This window comes from Chrysemys picta, chromosome 7 (assembly GCF_011386835.1).
Source record: "Chrysemys picta bellii isolate R12L10 chromosome 7, ASM1138683v2, whole genome shotgun sequence".
Classification (NCBI taxonomy): Eukaryota; Metazoa; Chordata; order Testudines; family Emydidae; genus Chrysemys; species Chrysemys picta.
In genome coordinates, this window is record NC_088797.1 from 81,833,180 (window position 1) to 81,853,359 (window position 20,180).

The following is a 20,180-nucleotide window of genomic DNA, read 5'->3' on the forward strand; positions in this document are numbered from 1 at the left end:
TCATTGACACTTTGTGGCCTTCCACCCTCCCGAGTTACCTAGGGTTATGCCTAGTGACGTCAACAACATGGAGAATGGGACATTAGAACTGTCTCTCTCATGTGCTAGTCATAGTGACTCTGAAGTGTCATATCTATGCCAGTCAGTCTCTGTCCTTAACCTTTTTTTGATCTCTGCTATTGATATCATAGTTCCTTGAAGTCATTCTATTTTACAAAATGTAGATCTCTTTACTCAATTACTTTGAGAAAACGATGGTTCTTCAAGCAGATATTAATCGTTTTGGACTAGCACAGTCCTTGTCAGATCTGTTTTTGCTTGCCCATTTACAAAGAATCTGTTGAATTAACAGGAGGTATTAATATTGTGGGGAGTTCTGGATTTTGCTGACTCTAAGCTGTCATAATTTACCTAGGCAAGTGCAGGAGCCCAGGTTGTGGTGTGCGGGAGAAGGAAGGTATGTAAAGTCTTTCAGTTGAGGAATTGTCACCACTGAGAGATTTGAAATGTTGAGAGAAATCTGTTTTACAAACTATGCCTTAAACCCCTGTCTGCTTGGCTGGTAAAGTTCTTCATCTATTGTTGATGCCGGTCATGAATGTCTTCCTTAAAGTTAGAGACTATGGCCTTGAAGGAAGCAGTGGTATGGCCTTTGTTCATGAAACAATTGCTTGATATTGACTGTGGCCAGTAACATATCATATCTTACATTTTTGAGGAAGGTTGTGGTGAGAACTCTTTTTATCTAGATGCCTCGGGTCTCTTTTGGTCACTGTCAGTCTTGGTACAAACATGGTTTTGTCACAGACTGCATTGGTTGCATTTACCAATGTGTCTTTGCTGATATTGGAATTATCTGATACCTTCAGTGCTTTTAATCCTAAAGTCCTGTTGACTCACCAGCAGACCTTGGTGAGAGTGGATAGGGTAGCTATTCAGTGGCTTTGTTCTCTTATCTCACATAGCAGCGGGTAATTCTCTTTTAATAGGAGCTCTGGATTATAGGGTGCTATTGCCATCCCTCCAGTTCAAACATAAGAGGCCATTGGGAGGGTTAATAAGTAGACATGGTGCCTTGTGTTCTAAGTGGGTGATTTCCCCCCCCCCCCCCCCAACTTTGTTTTGGTCATATGAGACTGTGGTGGTATGTCTTAGCCAGTGTCTGGAAGTAAGGCATGGATGACAGACAGCTGTCTAAAGCTCAGTCCAGGGTCTAAAGCAGTGACCCTGTTGGAAACAGGATCCTGGACTGCAGGGCCATTGGGCTCAACCAGTATTGTAATTCTTTTGTGAATTACTGAAGTGATTTGGGAGTGTTATGTGGACTAATTTTAAGTAGGCACATGTCCTGTAAACCCTATAGGGCAGGGATTGTCTTTCTTCTTCTTGTACAGTGCCCCGCCCAATGGGGTCCCAGTTCCAATTTGGGCCTTTGAGAGGCATCTAAATATAAATATTTACTACTAGCAGATCTGATATTCCTACTGAAAACCATTTTTTCTTCTCCAAAAAAGGAACTTTGACAGAATGTTTTTCAGAAAATGCTGATGGATTGAAACCAAAACTCTTTTGCAGAAATGTTATCTGTTTACCTAATTTACTGTTGTTCTAGTTTTCATCAGAAAGGTTTCTCAGCCCCAGGATGGAATTTCTGATAAAACCCAGAGAGAGTCTACACCTTGTTGAAAATAAGTCCACTTAAATTTAGGCATTCATGCATAAATGAAATTTATATTTAAATACATTGGTACATATCAGCCTGCATTTTCAAACTCTGTTCTACAATCAGCTTTTCCTGTTTCCGTCATACCCAATACACAAGTACAGCTACTACCGTCTAGTTGCTCTTTTTCCACACAGAGATCAAATTTGTATATAACAGTTAAAACATTTGTGTTTAAGTAAATTCCTGATATTAAATATTGGTTTTGCAGAATCCAGAATGTTAGTAAGCAATGCATTTTCATGAGTTACTGTCTTTGATTTGTTAATTTGATCATTCAAATATTAAGTTTATTATTGGCATTTAACCTTAACCAAATTTTAAATTGCCAAGTCTTTTACAGTGAAATACTAAAATTGTCAAGGCTGATGGTCTCCAGCTTAACTTCATGTCTGCTCTTTTAATTTGTGAAACCATACTTTTTTTCTTCCTATAGCAGTAGTGGTTTTCCAGCTTTTAATTTTGCTTTGTGCCAAGGTTCACAAATACATTATAATAGGTATTTCAGTCTGTTTGTAGTTTGGGAACAGAACCAGATCTGTCACTCTAAAGTTGTTTTTATTTTTTTCTGCCTCTGCAGTGGCTAGGAGCTCAAACAGACCTTCCTGCATGTAGAGATTTTCTGAAGAAAAATTTAAATTTATTTCAAATTTTACACTAATAATTTGGTTCTATAATGTTTGATTTCCAGAGCTGCATATGACTTGGGGATATTGTTTCCCCAGCTTCCCTTCGCCAGCTTAAATGCTTAATGTGATGGGTGCCCTGTAGGCTGCAGAGAGAGAAGCCGAGAAAAGTTAGAGGCAAAAGAAATTGTCTGTTTCCTGTTTCACCACCACCTTGGGTATTTTGTGGGTGAGCTCGGCCAATCCTGCTGGCAGAGTTGAGTTCCCTTTTACAACTCAGTCCAGAAAGGACTGCCTCAGTCTCCTCCCTCAGCAGGAAAAGAGGCAGGCAACATTGGAAAGAACTGGCTTTGGAGAAGCAACACTCCCCTATCTATCTATCTTATCTATCTATCTTATCTATCTATCTTATCTATCTATCTTATCTATCTATCTTATCTATCTATCTTATCTATCTATCTTATCTATCTATCTTATCTATCTATCTTATCTATCTATCTTATCTATCTATCTTATCTATCTATCTTATCTATCTATCTTATCTATCTATCTTTCTTTCTTTCTTTCTTTCTTTCTTTCTCCCCCCCCCCAATTTTTTTTTTAAATCAAATAGTAAAATATACCCAAACTAAAGAACAGAGGGTAGACATGGGCAAGAGTGTATAGAATATTGTAAAACTACACTTACCTCTGCAGCTGCCCTAGAAAAGCTGTAGCTATATACCCTTCTCATGCGAGGTGTAATAGAGGATAAGGATTTTCTGAGACATCTAAAAGATTGGGGAAAATAGCAGACTCTCGGCATGTTGTTGCAAGTCTTCATGCATGGATTATTGGTCTGTAACTCTCAGCGGCTGCTCTGGGACACCATGTTCTACTGTCTAGATTATTGCCTGTAGTTTATGTTGCAGTTTGCCATGCCTCACTGCCACCTCTGCTTCCTTAACCCAGCAAGTGGCTATGGAGTGATGAGAGAGACAGTAGGCCAGATATGGAATAATTGGCAGGCAGTAAGGCACCTCGTGGTAGGATGACCAGATGTCCCATTTTTAAAGGGACAGTCCTGTATTAAAGCCCTCCTTCAGGTGTTCTGACTTTTTCTTAAAAACGGGCAAATTGTGCCATGTTTTCTGTCCCCCCTCGCTCCCCATCAGTACTGGTGGGTCCTGCTGCTGGCCGGATCCCTGCTCGCCATATCTCACCTGGTGGTAGACCTCTAAATCCAATTGTTCTGCTCCTCTACTGTTGAATGCAGAGATTCAGATTTTATTTTATTTTTTTAAATTCAGTTCATGGCATGTGACCCAGAAAGAGAGAACATAGCATCCACCATCTGAAACACAATGGTTAATTGAGGTTTTTGATTTTGAAGCACTCCATGGACTGCCATGACCAGAACAAATCTTGTCTGTGTCCAATGGATTTTTCATAAATAGCTAGAAAGAACACGATTAGCCCTACCTCAGAGAAATTATCCTGTTCTGGGTGGAGCAAAATTTCCTATCTCTAAGCACTGCCCATCAAGTGGCAGATGAACACCAAAATTTACACGGCAGAAGTAGTATTACCAAATATTTGTTGTTGTAAATCAATTTGGTATGCTGGTGATCAACCTCTTTGCATTTGAAGACCATATATAAAGTGCCCTGCAACCTCTCTGTTAGGACCTGGGATGTGTTTGATAAATGACCTCTCGCAAAGCTGGACCAGGTCCCTGCTATGTCTTTCCATCTTTTGCACTGCTCCTCATGACAATACAAAAGATAAGAATGAGAGAGCAGCAGTGATACTATTTATGACTCTCTGGATGACAGGGCAAGGCTCTCAGGCCGTATTAATCTACTATTGGATCCTCGGATGTCTGTATCTCTCAAAGGTCTGCTGTTGCAAACCTCCATCTGGGACCAAGCACATTTAATATGAGTACTCGAATGAAGTAGTGTTTGTTCTCATGGACCCCAAAAGAGAAGTTACCAAATTGCACCAGCCAGTAAGAAAACTTCTAAGTCCATAGCTTAACTACTATGGCCTTGAGTTTCTTCAGAAGTGCTTTACTGTGGGTGTATGAGTGTCCAAGCAAAATGGCAAGTCTCTGTAGCATAACGTTCTCCGTATAGTCAAGAAAAGGAAGTTGTGTACAAATCATCTTAACATTGCTTCCTTAAGGCATCAATTTCATTCCAACTCCCAAGGTGTTAGAGCATGAACTTGGAACATTGTTCTGCTTCTTACAGCACTACTCAGTTTGAACCCCTGCAGGAAATGATGATGATGATAGACTTTCTAGCAATTAGAATAGTCCTCCCAGTGGCTACTGTCTCCTATCAGTTGACTTTTTTTAATCTGAAGTTGAGAGCTTTCTCTAACAAGACTCAGTAGTAGTCCTCCAAACTCTTAAGTAAATTCAGGAGATATACCTCCTTCAGATAGGAATCAAACCCAGTCCTTAGGAACACTGAGAGTCTCAGGGCAGAATAGTCACTTCTGCTGTATTGAGATGTGCTGGACAGCCACATAACCATCAAGGCATAAGTTCAGACTTTGCATATTGGTTTTCCATCTTATCCATTGCCATTTCCTTTCTTTTGGCATTTTAATTTGGTTACACTGTAAGTCAGGCAATGGTGTATCCAGAATTTTCGAAGATGAATCACAGTGAAGCGGAGAAGTGCTCTTGTGTTTAGTGGTGTGGTGGTTTTTTTTGTTTTGTTTTTTTGTTTTTTTTAAACTGTATATAGAAAGAATCTGTGGTTCTATTTTGAAAATTCAGGTCTTCCAACCAATAAGGTTTTATGGCTCCTGAAGATCTAGTGAAATTGTGATATAAAACAAGAGGGCAAGCTAAACAAGTAAGATTGGAAGGCCTTTTTGGTCAGATTGTTCAAAAGTTTTTGTTTTTTAACCGCTGTTAACCTCCGTGCCTAATGAGCATTTGGGACAAAATCTTTAAAGATTCAACACACCCATCCTTTCAGCTACAGTTTAGAGCTCACATCATCTTGGTTAACTCCAGTGAAGACCACCAGCCAAAACCAGTGAAGGCTAGGATTAATATTTCTATCTCCTAAGGTAAAACAAGGGGGAAAAATCACCTTTTTAGAACATCCTTTTTAAGCATAAAGAAGAACAGGAGTACTTGTGGCACCTTAGAGACTAACAAATTTATTAGAGCATAAGCTTTCGTGGACTACAGCCCACTTCTTCGGATGCATCCGAAGAAGTGGGCTGTAGTCCACGAAAGCTTATGCTCTAATAAATTTGTTAGTCTCTAAGGTGCCACAAGTACTCCTGTTCTTCTTTTTGCAGATACAGACTAACACGGCTGTTACTCTGAAACCTTTTTAAGCATGGCTTTTTAAAAAATCCTTTACAGGTCACCTTTTAAGTATTGACTAGGCAGTAGTAATTCCATTTAATCGTCTTCAGTAGGACCTTTTTTGTTATCCTGGGCTTCTAAGTAAGATTTTTTTTTTTTTCCTTGACCAATTTGAGAATTTATTTTTCTTCAGTTTAAAGGACTGTAGTCACTCAAATTCAGAATGATCAAGAACACAATCTAGTACAACCTTTTTCTTTCCGAGGTGCCCCCCAACATGGTATAAAAACTCCACGGAACGTGTGTGTGTGTGTGGCTCTGAGCTTCAGCTGTGGGGGTGGGGCTTCTGCCCCAAAGGGCTGGGTGGGGCTCAGGAGAGTGGGGGACTCGGGGCTTCTGCCTCTGGGGGTGGAGGGCTCTGGACTTCAGCTGCACAGGGGAGCTTCTGCCCCATGGGGCTGGGAGGGACTCAGGAACCCTGTGGGAGGGAGTTTCTTGAGACTTTTGCCCCGCAGGGCGGGGGACTCGGGGTTTCTGCCATTTTGGGTGGGGAGATGGCGCAGGGCTTCAGCCTTGCGGGGCGACTTCTGCCGGGTTTTGGAGTGCTGGGTTTTGGGGCAGCTTCTGCATGGACGTCGGGGCTTCATCCCTGTGGGGCGGCTTCTACCGGGGCTCAGAGCACCACGGCTTGTGGCTTTTGTCCTGTGGGGTGGCTTCTGCCCTGTGGTTCAGAGCGCCGGGGCTTGTGGCTTCAGCCCCAAGATGTGACTGGGCACTGGGCTTCTGCCTCGGGGAAGGTGCTGGGGCTCAGGGCTTCAGCCACAGGTCAGGGGACTCGAGGCTTTATGAGAATTTTCTTTGAGGCAGGAAAGAAAACATGGCACATTTGTGGCAGGTTACCATCACTGTTTCATTTCTGGCAATCTTTAAGTAGCACATAGTGCTGAACCCAGAAGGAAATCATTTCCAAACTTCCTCTGAATTTCCTTCCTTCCTGTAAGCTGTCTGTGTAAAATGTGATTTTGTGTAAAAAGTGACCCTTTATACGAACTGTACCTGCTTAGCTCAGCTCTTTCCCTCACCACCAGGGAGTGATTAACCTCTCAGACTTCACATAGTGGAGCTGATCAAAGCTGTAAGGGGTGGCCAACCTGAGCCTGAGAAGGAGCCAGAATTTACCAATGTATTTTGCCAAAGAGCCACAGTATTATGTAATGATTGTGTGTGTGTGTGTATATATATACACCCACATGATCATTATATAATTTGATAATGTATATTTATTATGCATTTATAATGTATAGTTAACAATAACAACAATAACTTGTCTTAACATTTTACTTAGTGGGACTTCTGGCAATCTTTGCTTTCAACAATTCCCTTGAAATTTGGTTTGTGTTCAGTTGTGCTCACACGCAGCAGTTCTTAAGTGATTGTCTGTCAAAACAGATTGGTGCTTGGATTTCCCGTGTTTGAGTGTCGAGAAAACAGACTCATAAAGATAGGTCGAGGCAAACATTGAGATTAATTTTAGGGCCACACTTCTGATGTTGGGGTATTTATCCTTTGGTACAGATTTCCAGAAAGTAAGGGTCCCTCTGTGTCTTCTGGGCAGATTTCAATCTGCCATTTTCCAAAAGTTCTGTTATTTCCAACTGGGATGTTGCTTCGTCAGTGACTAAAGGGATCTTCAGACAATCGGCTTCAGCACTAAAAGGGTCAATCAGAAATATGATTTGAGGTCTTTTTTCCACTGCAAATCTTGGAATCTGTCCTCAAAACTGTCCTTAAGATCTTTTAATCATGCTTGCATATCTAGTTTGTGCTCCGTTTTAGGGGTTCTGCTGCATCTTCTTTTGATCTGGCTGGAAGTTGTGATATTGAGGGAAAGTGTCAGCTCTCCTTCAAGCATTTGTCTGTGAAACAACTGCAGTTTGTTCATGAACGCAAATACACTTTGCACTAGATCAGACGGCAACCGGAATTTTCCTTGTAAGTCCACGTTTAGTTTATCCAAATGCAGCAGCATGTCTGCAAGAAATGCCAAGTCTAGAACCCACCTAGGATCTGTAAGCCCAGGGTATATTCTGTGCTTCTCCATAAACAATTTTACTGGTTCCAGAAGCTCAAAAGAACAGAAAACAACTTTACCTCCTGAGAGCCATCGAACTGCGCAGTGAAATGGCAAATCGGCAGGGAAGTTGTCTTCGTCCAGTTCTGTGATTAGATTTTGAAATTGTCTGTTTGAGTGAATGAAATTCACAATGTGCAGGACAGGTTTCATGACGTGATCAAATTTGAGATTTTTAGATATCCATTACTCCCAATGAATAATACAGTGAAATGTCCAAAATTTCGGGAAAGCTCTCATCAGACTTACGAAGCCCTACTAATCCATTCACAGATCTTCACATGGATGGAGCCCCGTCTGTTGCAATGGCAGTGAGCTTCTGTAAAGGGAAGTGGTGTTTGGCAACTAACAACATCAGTGCTTCCTTTGGATCTCGTCCACGAGTTTTGTCCTTTAGTGGCACAATATCGAGGAGTTCTTACAACACAGTCATCAGACACAGTCCGGACAAATATCGATAATTGAGGTTTATCCTGTATATCTCACGACTCATCCAAAGCAATGCTCAAATACTCACTGCTGAAGTTGCAAGTGCAGTTGTGATTCGATGTCACTATTCAGGTCGGAGATTCTGCGTTCTATTGTGTGGTGTGAAAGCTGCAGGCCAGAAATTTTCTTCTGTAGATACTTGTTCTTTGGTGACAGGATTGAAATCACATCAGTGAGGCACATTTTTATAAACTCGCCTTCAGAATAGTGCTTTTCAAAGTTTTCAGTTTTAAAATGCGGCGTTCAGAACTTTCTGGGAATTCTTGATCCATATGTGCATGGCTAGAAGCAAACTTGCAGCGTCATTTCGAAGATTTGAACTGAGAGATACGCGTCTGGCAAAGGAGATATATGGCCTTACCATTACTTTCAACGAAAATGTACTTATTCTCCCACTCTTGTTGGAAGCCTTGATTTTCATCTGTGTATTTTCTTTTCCGTTTGCACTTGCCTTCCATGGTTAGATGGCATAAGAAAAACTTTGATTAAAAATTTTCCACACCAGCTAGTCACTGTGTACTTTTATTCAAGGAGACAGACTTTGGCCAGGGGTTGCTGGACCCTTGGCTCTGCCCCAGGCCCCTCCTCCCACTCTACCCCTTTCACCAAATCCCCACCCCGCCTCTTCCCACCTCATTCCGCCCCCTCCCCAAGTGAGCTCCTCCCCCTCTCCCTCCCAGAGCCTCTTGCCGGCACAGAACAGCTGATTGGGGTGGGCAGCAGGCAAGGGGACTGAGGAGGAGGCGCTGGAGGGGGGAAGAGGGGTCTGCGTACCAGTTCCTCTCTCCTTCCTCCCACCCGCTGTGTTGAGGCGACTCGGGGGGGTAGGGAGAGGAGTGAGGACGCAGCACCCAGCCCCCCTTCCTTCCTTCCTCCCTCCCTCCCAGAGTCGCTTCCACTGCTGCAAAACAGCTGATTGTGGCGGGAGGTGCTGGGGGAGGGAAGGGGGCTGGGCGTCATGTCCTCGCTCCTCTCCCTCCCTCCCAGAGCCACCTCAATGCCGCGAAACAGCTGATCGTGGTGGGCAGGAGGGAGAAGCAGGTGCTGATTTGGGCAGGGGGGGAGAGGCAGGAGGCACTGGGGGAGGGGCGGGGAGCTGATGGGGCTGCCGGTGGGTGCTGAGCACCCACCATTTTCCCCCTCCCCCCAGAGTTGGTTCCTGGAAGGAGCTGCATATTGTGTTTTGAAGAGCCACATGCAGCTCCAGAGCTGTTGGTTGGCCACCCCTGGGTTAGAGCCTCAAGTCCTTCACCAGTTAGAATCCTAATTTCATGTTGTCTTATCCAGCATAATGGGAGTTCTCTTCCACTTACAGCCTTGTGGAGAAGAAGCTATTTTGTAGAACCATGATGGAAAATAAACATTAATCATTTTTCGCTGCACGTAGTGGGGAGAAGTTTTTAGTTTAGGCTTTTGGGGACTCTCTTGTTTAGTAAAGGTTTGCTTTTTGAAAAGGGCATCTAAATGATAGGGAATCAGACTTGAAAACAACCAGTTTTTTGAGGTGGAGAGTGGACACAGTATGACTTTCCACTTGATGACCATTTTGTAGAGATGTTCCACAGCTTAATTATACAATGGTTTTTTCCCCCTGTTTGCAGCTAGTTGGAAGCAGAACCAGACCTGTCAGTCAAGGCAAGTTGGGTAGGATCACACTACTGAAGATCCGAGCAGCTTTAGACAGTTGCCTCCAGACCATCTTCTCAGAACAACAGCAAAACAAAGCAAAAAATCAAAATCAACCTACTTGTTCTTGTCATTTGGTAATTCGAGTTTGTTGTTTTTTTAGGTCACTCAACATGAGCTATGGAAAGACACTGCTCAATTTCTTATGTTATAACAGCAATTAAATGTTTTTTATTATAGAAGTGGAAATTTAAATTAAAACTTTTCTATTAAAGATAACGTCTTTTCATTCTCAGGTTCGATGGATGATGTACTGGATTGTGTTTGCTCTTTATACAGTTACTGAGACAGTAGCAGACCTAATGATCTCTTGGTAAGATTTTGCATAATATGGAACATGGGATGATATAATTTTTTTCTGATGATTTAATTCAGCGAAGAGAATACAATTACCAACTTGTATTTATAAGTGACGTTTCCAAGAACGGCTGTAAGGAACTTGCATAATGAATAGTGTCCCCCATTTCTAAATTTGTGGTGCCTTTTAATTCCTTAAAGAGTAGGAATAGAAAAATGCTACCCATGCAGTAAAGCACAAGAGAAGAGAATGGAGTTGTAAAACTCATGCAAAAGGAATCTGGTGTCTTAAATAAAATAGTATAATGCAAGAAAACATGGAAAGATTTTATTTAAATCTCTTACCCTTTCTGCTTTTGATGGTATTACATTAAATGAAAACCAAATAAGTCAATGAAACAGATATGCATCTATTAAATAGTTAATTTTTAATCAATATTGATGTTATTAACCTTAGATGAAAAGATAGTGTAACATTTTGTTGTAAAAAATGTGTAACCAGTTTGTTTTTTTTGCAAAGTTTTGTTTTTGGTAGTTAATTAACATCTACCTTCTTATCATAGTACTTGCATAATGTTTTATCTGCAGGTTTCCATTGTATTATGAGTTGAAGATCGCTTTTGTTATTTGGCTGCTCTCTCCATATACTAGAGGGGCAAGTTTAATGTATAGGAAGTTTCTCCATCCTCTTCTTTCTTCAAAGGAACGAGTAAGAAATGATTATTTTCAAAGTTTGGCATTAAATGCAAGAATTAAATATTTTTTGTGCTTAAAACGTTAATACATTAACTGAGGCCATGTCTACACTACCACATATGCCAGTGAAACTTATGTTGCTTAGGTGAAAAAACACTTCCCTGAATGACAAGTTTCACTGGCATATGTGGTAGCGTGAACAGCACTTCTTCTGCCGACATAACTACCGCTTCCCATTAAGGGTGGTTTAATTATGTTGACAGGAGAGCTCTCTCCTATTGGCATAGAGCGGCTACATGAGAGAGCTTACAGTGGTGCAGCTGCATCGGTACAGCTGTCCTGCTGTAAGGTCTTTAGTGTAGACGTAGGCTAATACACTTAATATAAGTTGAAATATGAATATATTTTACCTTCAAGTCTTCCATCCAAATTTTGATGATAAAATAATGCTATGGGGTAATACAGCTTCATGACTTTTAGGGATTTTGTGTGCAAATTTAAATATGTATTCTGTTTTTGTTTTTTAGGAGATCGATGAGTATATTGTACAAGCCAAAGAACGAGGTTATGAAACTATGGTGAATTTTGGGAGACAGGGTTTAAATTTGGCAGCTACTGCTGCAGTGACTGCTGCTGCAAAGGTAAATTTCACTTACATTAAACTGTTCAGGGTAAATATTATGGACAAAAAAGCAAAGTGGTATTGGGTATTTACCCATCTTAACTCAAAGAATTCATTCTAAAAGTAACATGTTTAAAAATAGGGGGATGTAATTTAAGGATTGCAATTTTGTGAGTATTTTTATACTATGTCTGTTAGTTTTAAAATAGCATGTAAATTTTTGGATTATGGCTATCAGTTGAGTGGTAAATTAAAATATAGACTACAATGTTACGTTCAAGCTACTAGTGAAAGATCAACATTCTTTTTTTCTGTCTTTGTTGCATTTTCTTGCTGGTAATCACACTGTTTACAGGATTTCTGGCTTCTTTCTGCTGTCTTCCTTCAATCAAGTTGAGGTAACTACATCTGCAAAATAAGGCATGAAATATTACTACCACAGATAAAAGCTGATTTATGTGATTAATTCCTAGTTTGTGATTTCAGATCAAATTTTTAAAGTAATGCACTACATGAAAGCTTGCATCATAGTTGTCTGAGCTGCATATTCTTGCTTTGAGTAGTGTTTTTATATGAAATCGTAGAGCTGAATAAAACGCAATGTCATTTTAATAACTTGTACATATTCATGGTTGCCTGCAACTTAACTGAAATTACTGAAGGGGGTTTCCCAAAATATTTGATTGAAAAGCCACTAATGAAGTCAGCCAAGAAAGCTCTCCACTTACAATTAGTGAAATAAGTCTGGAAACAACTTGTACGCTTGAAAGATGTGTTTTGATTAACATAGAAGATTGAAGAGGTTGAACTGACTAGTATAGTTTAATCTTTACTAAAGATTAATTGGGCTTTTGGATCCAATGAAGAAAATTTAACAGACTTCCATAAAAGGAATATTTTCACATTACCATTTTAAAGACATCTGTCTTTTTTTTTATTAATAATATCTCAGATTGTTCAGATTTTGATATTTCTCAACAACAATGTAAGCAGTTTCACTTTCTGGTTTTCATACACTAGTGCATGTTGCACTGTTAGGGATGTTCAGACACTACACGGAATATGTTTTAAAGTTTCCATTGGAATATTAATTACAAAACATTTTCCTTGGTCTGAAATGTAGAATGTTATATCTATAAACCTAAATATTCACCTGTATCATTAAGATGTGATAAATTGATTCAGCAGTCTCTGGTGTGATGCCAGTCAGCCCAGCAAAAAACTAGCCTGTTGCTGTCCCAACATCTAACACACCTTACGTCTTATTACCTAAATATAACTTATAATACAAATAAATTGGTGAGTATTGTAATTCATACTATTGTAGAGTTTGTATAAACAGTTGTCTACCTTTTAAAATGTTATAATTAAAAAAAAAAATCTTTTGTGTAAGGATTTATTTTTAAACAAGACTTGGAAAAAATATCCAAACTTTTATTTTTAGTGAGATTTTTCTGAAGTGGTGCTTCAAAAGATCATTGTAATTATAAAGAAAAGTGCATGGTGAGCTTATGTTTGGTGGACATCAGTTTCATATTGGTGGTGGTTGGTTGTTTTTTCTCATGTATTAATCATTTAAAGTTATTAATGCTACATGCCTGAAGCCATAACAATTGTAAACAAAATATATTCCTATGGTAGTATGCCCTAAATATCAGAGTGGGAATGGGGGGCTGGGAGGGAATATCAAAAGTAGCCATTTTTAACTAATGTGAACTCCTTCTTTTTAAAAGAAGGTTAGTATTGCAGTTTGAGGAGAACACTCCTATTTTAATTTGCCACACTGTGCACTCTGAAAAGATAAAATGACCACCTGCAGTATTACATTATTACTTTGTGGTCGTTTCCATCCCTCCAGTATCTGGCTGGCTGGCCAGCCAGCCATGATTACATCACAATGATATACTTCTGGCTGGCCACGAATATTCAAATATACAGAATTTGAAGTTACATTGAGACCCAACTATTCCTTTCTTTCTGAGGTAACACATAGTTTCTTCCTTAGTGTCAATGAAGTTTGGATTTCAAAGGCATTCAGCTGTGAATGGAAGGATACTTATTCTGTTTGTAATTTGTTATGCATCCTCATGAATATCTGTACAATTAATCCAGTGCAATAAGTTGCTTGGGAAAAATGACAGTCATAGTACCAAAGACATTAAGATATCAATATGATTGTAAAGAGTGCGAAGAGAGAGAGGAAGCTCCCTGCAACTCTTAAACTATATTGTTAATATCAGAAATTCTCTCTTTAATGTGCTATGCCAATCCAAAAGCTTGGGTGTAATTCCTTCATGCTAGCACTTGGAGACTGCACATATGTTCTTTCTGGTGATTTCATTCCTTGTGTATATAAAGGGCTTGCTAGCTTGCCCAAGTCGGTTGTTCCTGCCTCCAACAAGTGAAGAGAACAATACCTTTAATAGCTGACACTGAAGAATGAGGCTTGCAGTTCCAGAAATTCTTTTACAACTGGGACAACCCACACTGTGTAGTTTTCCACATGTATACCCAGGGTGTTACAGATGGCTTTGAGCCTGCCTGTCTCTCTGCCTTGGTGAACTTCCTGTGATGGATTTAGTATATCTGCCTCCCAGCATCTACCCAGGGTGATCCCCAGAGGACGATGTTAGGATAGTTGCACTTGGCTGGTAAATGAGAATACCCTTTCTCAAGGAGTCAGGAGAATCATGTGGACAACAATTTCTGTTAAAGGGGGTGCTTCCCTCAGGGCAAATCAACAAAGGTAGAGTCTACTTTTGAAGAGAGATCTTCGGTACTTATGGCTCCATCACTCTAGTATCTGAACACCTAACAATCTTGCATGTATTCACCCTCACAGTATCATGTGAGGTTGGAAATTACTAATATCCCATTTTATAGATGGGGAACTGAGGCACAGAGAGATAAGTGACTTGCCCAAGGTCACGCAGGGAGATCATTTTGAATTATCTGGCAAAGCTTTTGAAATGGCTATCTACACGTTTTATCCTGCTAGAGGAAAACTCAGATACATTTGAGAGGGCTGAACAGTCAAAGTTGATTCAGAGGCTGCTATGATCAGTCTCTGCAGTTTTATCTTTGTCAGACTTTACATACATCATTAGGACCATGTTGAGAACCATAGTGGCCTTCATAACAGTGGAAAGGCTTCTTTGGCTGAAGCAGTGGTTAGCTGATCAGACATTCAAGGCCAGATTGGTCAGTTAACCTTTCAGTAGGGCTGCTTTTGGTGGAAAAACTCCATCAGCCAAAGCCTTTCATAGATAAGGGGAACATAAGGCTGCCGCATCACAGGCACCTCCTCCTTCTGTTCTCAGTATTAATCACAGCCTAATGGGATAGGGCTTACTTTTTCCACTGTATCACCCAGATAAAACGTTTTTTCCTGAAAATGAGGCCTTTAACAAAATAATTGCTTTTGCCCTAAGGAAGAGCTTAGACCACACAACTACTTGTTCCATCTTAAGTAAACAACATGAAGGTATACTTAGGCATGCACCAACAGTGTTAACTACCATCAGCTAACAAGTGTTTAAACATCACTGTTTACAATAGGTGCTAATTGATGTTTCAAACACCATTAATTAACCTGCATTAGCTAAAACAAATTAAAACACAGTCAATTTTCTTAATCTAAAATGTGCCCTTGGTCAGATTTTTGTGAAGTTAGTCTATGTGCAGTGAAAACATGCTTTTTGCCAAAGCATGTCAACTACAGTATTTAAAAATATGATGATATCTGAGAGGCTGTTCTGAAATTATTTAGACTTGTGTGTGGGGAATGGATTGTGATATTGAACCCAAAGCCTTGCCTGCACCTCTCTTTTTGGATTTGGAATCATAAAATGTTATGACTGTGTGACACCTTAAGAAACTAATTAAAACAAAAACAGAAGCATGGGTTAATATGTGCAGCAGTGCTCTATGGTGAGGGAGCCCTAAATACACTGCTTGTATTTTAATCTTTTATTTAGTGAGTATGTTTGGTGTCCCAGGTATTCAGTGATTCCACAGCTGTGTAGTTAACCCTTCATGTGGAATTGTGTTTCAAAAATCTTTATTCATTTAAAAGAGAATTTTAATCTTTAAGATAGCCTTGAAAACATGTGCAGTGTAAACTGATGCAGCAGTATTTGCCTGTGTCTGTAGAGAGTCTGCAACAGTATCTGTGAGAGATGTGAACTACTCCATTCATCTCAATCAGGAGCTCATGGATTCTGAAGTTGCAGAATTTGGCATTTTTCCAAGATACCATGGACTTCACACTGTAGCACTTTTACTGTGGAATACATCAGTTTGCTGCAGATAAAATTTTGCTTTGTTTCCCTGGCGTGCCAGGATTTGCCTGCAGCTGCCTCTTCCTCTCCAACTTTCCATGTAATGGGGTGTTAATTACAGTATATTCTCCCTGCAGTGTTCCATGGAGCCAAGCACCAGGGAGTCAGAGAGCCAGAACTAGGGAGCAGGAGGAGTCAGAGGTGAAGACAGGCAAACGGGAAAAGCCTAGAAAACACCACAGCAGCAGATGCTCAGGGAACTCCGCTCCTGGAGCTGGTTAAAGGATCCCTGTTGCCTTTGAATACATTAGGGGAAGGATGATCTTAACCAGGCCACTGTTAAAAAATCATGTGGTCTGAGACCTGAAGAGGGGTGTTATGCTTTTTGGGCAGTGTAGTGGGAAGTACCATGCTGGAAAATAATTTTATTATTTATTATTATGAGAGTTTAACAAATTATCAGCTAAGTCAGAGGAGTGAGGAGTGTGTGAAGTTGAGAATTGGATTTAAGGGTATTTCATCCTGTAGTAAACTAATGTTCCTGTGGAAATTCGAGCTGGAGAGTGAGAAAAGTCTTGATCCTGATGAATGCATCATTTTAAAAGATATTTTTCTATTAAATATCTTTCATCATTTTGTGACCCTTAAATTCTAGTCATTAGAAGTGGCTTTTTTGACTGACATTTTGGGTTCCATTGTATGATATTATGAAGAATAATATTGGTCTGCTAGATGGTCTGCCACGGAATTGTTTCTTCAGTAGCTCCTTCATTACTGTTCATTAGCAGCAGCACCTAGAGGCCCCAGTCAGGATAGGGACCTGTTGCGCTGCACACCGTGAATGTGAGTAGAAAGTCACAATCACTGCTCTCCAATAGTATATGAAAGTTATTCCAGTTTCATCCTCTGTGTTCCGTAAAATGTAATTAAGGATGTGCAAGACCTTTTCATTTAAAAAAAAAAAATTCCAATGTTTTATTTGCTATCTGCATAACAAAGTTGATTGACTTTTTCAATCTTGGAGGGTATATATGGGATGAAAGAGCCCTGATGGAACCATTCTGTATCATCTTTTATATGCACATTGAATGAGGCAGTGCTCCACAAGAGCCCTTGCCTCACTGAATGCACAGCTTTCATAGGACATAGCATTACCCTCCTCTCTGCCAAACACTTCTTCTTTTTCTATGTTCTCTTGAAAACAAACTTAAAAGTTCTATCCAAAATCTACACTGAAGAATATAGCTGCACAGTAGATTACTAAAATTGGGAAACATTAAATACTAGGACTGCAACTCTAATTCTTCTCTGTGCATGTGCATTACAGTAGTCTATTTCATTGTCATATATATTATATTATATTAGTTCCACAGAAATAATTAGGTAATGCTCAGTGAAAGAGTTAAATTGTAAATGGGTGTTCGTGTGGGTCTGTTCTTCATTTTGGGTCCCTCGCTGCAAAGATTGGATATTGTGTAGTGATTGAAGCTGGGGTATACTTATTGATCAATGATAAAAATATATCTCCTTTGCCTCGTTCACTGCATGCAGATTGTATTGCAATGCACAGACACAACAGTGACCTGAGGCAAAACACACTACTGTGTATTGTGACAAAGTTGCTCCTCTATCTTGGTGGGTCCTGCGCTTATTGGCCGATTTTCTTGCCTCAGAGATTCACCATGTGGGTTGGGGAACAGCCCAGAGACCTTCCCCTCTGGGAGAACCCACAGTCCAGGTCAATTGGGAGGTTTGGGGGGAACCCGGGCCCGCCCTCTACTCCGGGTTCCAGCCCAGAGCCCTGTGGACTGCAGCTGTCTATAGCGCCTCCTGTAACAGCTGCATGACAGCTACAACTCCCTGGGCTACTTCCCCATGGCCTCCTCCAAACACCTTCCTTATTCTCACCACAGGACCTTTCTCCTGGTGTCTGATAACGCTTGTGCTCCTCAGTCCTCCAGCAGCACACCCTCTCACTCTCAGCTCCTTGCGCCTCTTGCTCCCAGCTCCTCACACTCCCACCACAAACTGAAGTGAGCTCCTTTTTAAAACCCAGGTGCTCTGATTAGCCTGCCTGCCATAACTGGTTCTAGCAGGTTCCTGATTACTCTAGTGCAGCCTCTGCTCTGGTCACTCAGGGAACAGAAAACTACTCATCCAGTGACCAGTATATTTGCCCTCTACCAGACTCCTGTACCCCACTGGTCTGGGTCTGTCACAGTATGTAGGACAAAAGTATAGTATCTTATCAGCATGTTTATTGATTGATCTTCTATTTTTAAATACTTTTCATACTGTGGAGAAACAAGTATGTGTACATCTTTATGTAATATATTTTGGTAATTTAATTAAAAGGGCTATTACTACTACAGTCAGATGTTTGAAAAGTGGTACTAGGTGATACATTGTCTGATGGATCAGGCATTAAAAACTTTTTTGGGGAAAATCTCTTCAATCCACCTAGAATAAGGAATAAATAAATCAGAAAGAAATATAAGCAGTGTCCAAAAGCATTAGGAATTGGAACTACTAACTTAATTCATGATTTTTAAAAATTCCTTTTACAAGGTATAATCCAAAATGCTCCTTGTCACAGTTCTCAGGGTAACTGCACCTCTGACCCCTTTGTGGCCTCCTTCAGGGTACCCCACTAGGCATCAGGCCTCTAGCCATCATGTTTCTCAGGGCAGAGTCCCACAATTCTCTGTGGGATTTAGGCTGCAATTCTTTAATTCACTGTGATCATCTCAGCAAGTCTGAATTTAGTTTTAGCACTTAGTCCTGTTCTCTCAGGCGCAACTAGAGTTAATCTGTGACCAGCCAACCTTCGTAAAGCAAAGTATTTATTTGGAACAAAAGCATTGTAGAGAACACATCTTAAAAACAACAAACTGCTTACATGCATGTCTGGTTTACCAGGTGTCACCTATCTTCCACATGGGGACCTTCACAGATTTTAAAGTACTTCAGGTCCTCTCAGAGGGCCTGCCCCTCTGGGCTCAGTCTGAAGTCTGTCACTTCTTGGATCAAGGGGAATGACCTCTCTCCCCATGTTAAGGTGGTCACATGTATAGTTTTTTTGTTCTTTCTTTGCCAGCCTGTTTAATGAGGTCATGCCAGTATATACGATCTTCTCGGAGGGTAAAGCTTCTCCAGACTTGTTCCTTGTCTAAGGATTTGCCCTGTGACTTTAGTTCCTGCAGGAAGCTCCTGTAACTTTCCAATGGAGCCAGAATACAATCCCATAAAGACACATGTAACATTTATAAAGTTGATAGTCTTGAATATTCCATGTCTCCATAGTATGTCAGTATTTACATGAGGAAAAAACACAAACATGAATGCTGCTTAAAACAAATGAACATCTACTGCATGTCTCTGTTAAGAGAATTTTGTAATACAGCAAGAAAGCATGTACTTAACCTTACCTCAATTTGAAGAGCAAATCTAAAGGCTTCTCCATTTGTTCTTGAAAAGTGCTATTATTGTGTTCCAGGGTCAAGGTGCAATAACTGAACGGTTGAGAAGTTTCAGTATGCATGACTTAACAGCTATTCAAGGAGATGAGCCAGTGGGACAAAGACCCTATCAGACTTTACCTGAAACCAAAAAGAAAACCAAGAGTTCTGTCAGTGAGTCTCTGGGTATGTATCTTGTTAAAGTTTTGGGCTACTCATGTTATAGTTAAATTCTGATATGTAAAAGCCAGGAAGTGGAAAAAGCAAGAACTTTTTTATTCTCTTAAATATTGGTGGTGGAAAAACCCCCAATCTCTCCCTGCAAATTTGAATAGATTTGGCTTGATACGTAGCATTTTCAACTAGGATGATATCCATCATAACTGAGGTTCTGAACTGGTGGTTCTTGGTGGTTCTTTTCCCTTCATGGCTCTACTGCGTGAGATAGCAAATAGATTATCCTCGTATCTATCTTGTTGAGTCTGTGGTTTGTGTTGCTAACTAAAACAGTAATGTTGAAGTGCAAGTCAGATTTATTGGATGTGACCCATAATTGTCACTGTTGGTATCATGGAACATGTGAAAAGTTGTGGCAATTAAGTAAATTGGAAGAGAACAAACTAATGAAAAAAGGGGTGAATGTAACAGGCTTTTTAAAAAGGTGGCAAAGTCACTGGTTAAAAGGTGAACATGCTTGTAGCAACAAAAATAACTTTAGTCCATTGAGGAGTTGTCATGGGAAAATTTAAAATTTGGGAGTGAAGAATAGTACTTGGGGACACAGCACAGAAACTGAAATGCCATATGTTAAGTGCAAATGCACAAGTTAACAGGTGGTTCTCCAGAATTTTTTGAT

The 20,180-nt window shown here is 40.3% G+C and overlaps 1 protein-coding gene and 1 long non-coding RNA gene across 5 annotated transcripts in view; one reads left to right on the forward strand and one right to left on the reverse strand.

Moving 5' to 3' along the window:
* Nucleotides 1–20,180, forward strand: part of REEP3 (receptor accessory protein 3) — a 76,113-nt gene that overhangs the window by 38,483 nt on the left and 17,450 nt on the right. Inside the window, exons 3-8 of one of the 4 annotated variants that reach the window (XM_065551900.1) lie at nucleotides 9,887–10,048; nucleotides 10,208–10,284; nucleotides 10,857–10,977; nucleotides 11,492–11,605; nucleotides 11,942–12,006; nucleotides 19,363–19,498. In XM_065551900.1, the coding sequence (XP_065407972.1) occupies nucleotides 9,887–10,048; nucleotides 10,208–10,284; nucleotides 10,857–10,977; nucleotides 11,492–11,605; nucleotides 11,942–11,983 (516 nt within the window). In that variant the 3' untranslated portion in view covers nucleotides 11,984–12,006; nucleotides 19,363–19,498. Of the gene's footprint in view, nucleotides 1–9,886; nucleotides 10,049–10,207; nucleotides 10,285–10,856; nucleotides 10,978–11,491; nucleotides 11,606–11,941; nucleotides 12,007–19,362; nucleotides 19,511–20,180 lie in introns of those variants that run through there. The other 3 variants (XM_065551899.1, XM_065551897.1, XM_005294324.5) reach the window with 3 other exon arrangements.
* The window catches only part of LOC122174118 (uncharacterized), a 32,217-nt gene continuing 23,641 nt past the window's right edge, over nucleotides 11,605–20,180 (reverse strand). The window contains exons 2-3 of the long non-coding RNA XR_006175515.2: nucleotides 19,295–19,465; nucleotides 11,605–11,994 (exon numbers count right to left, since the gene is read on the reverse strand). This is a non-coding gene — a long non-coding RNA (uncharacterized LOC122174118). The remainder of the gene's footprint in view (nucleotides 11,995–19,294; nucleotides 19,466–20,180) is intronic.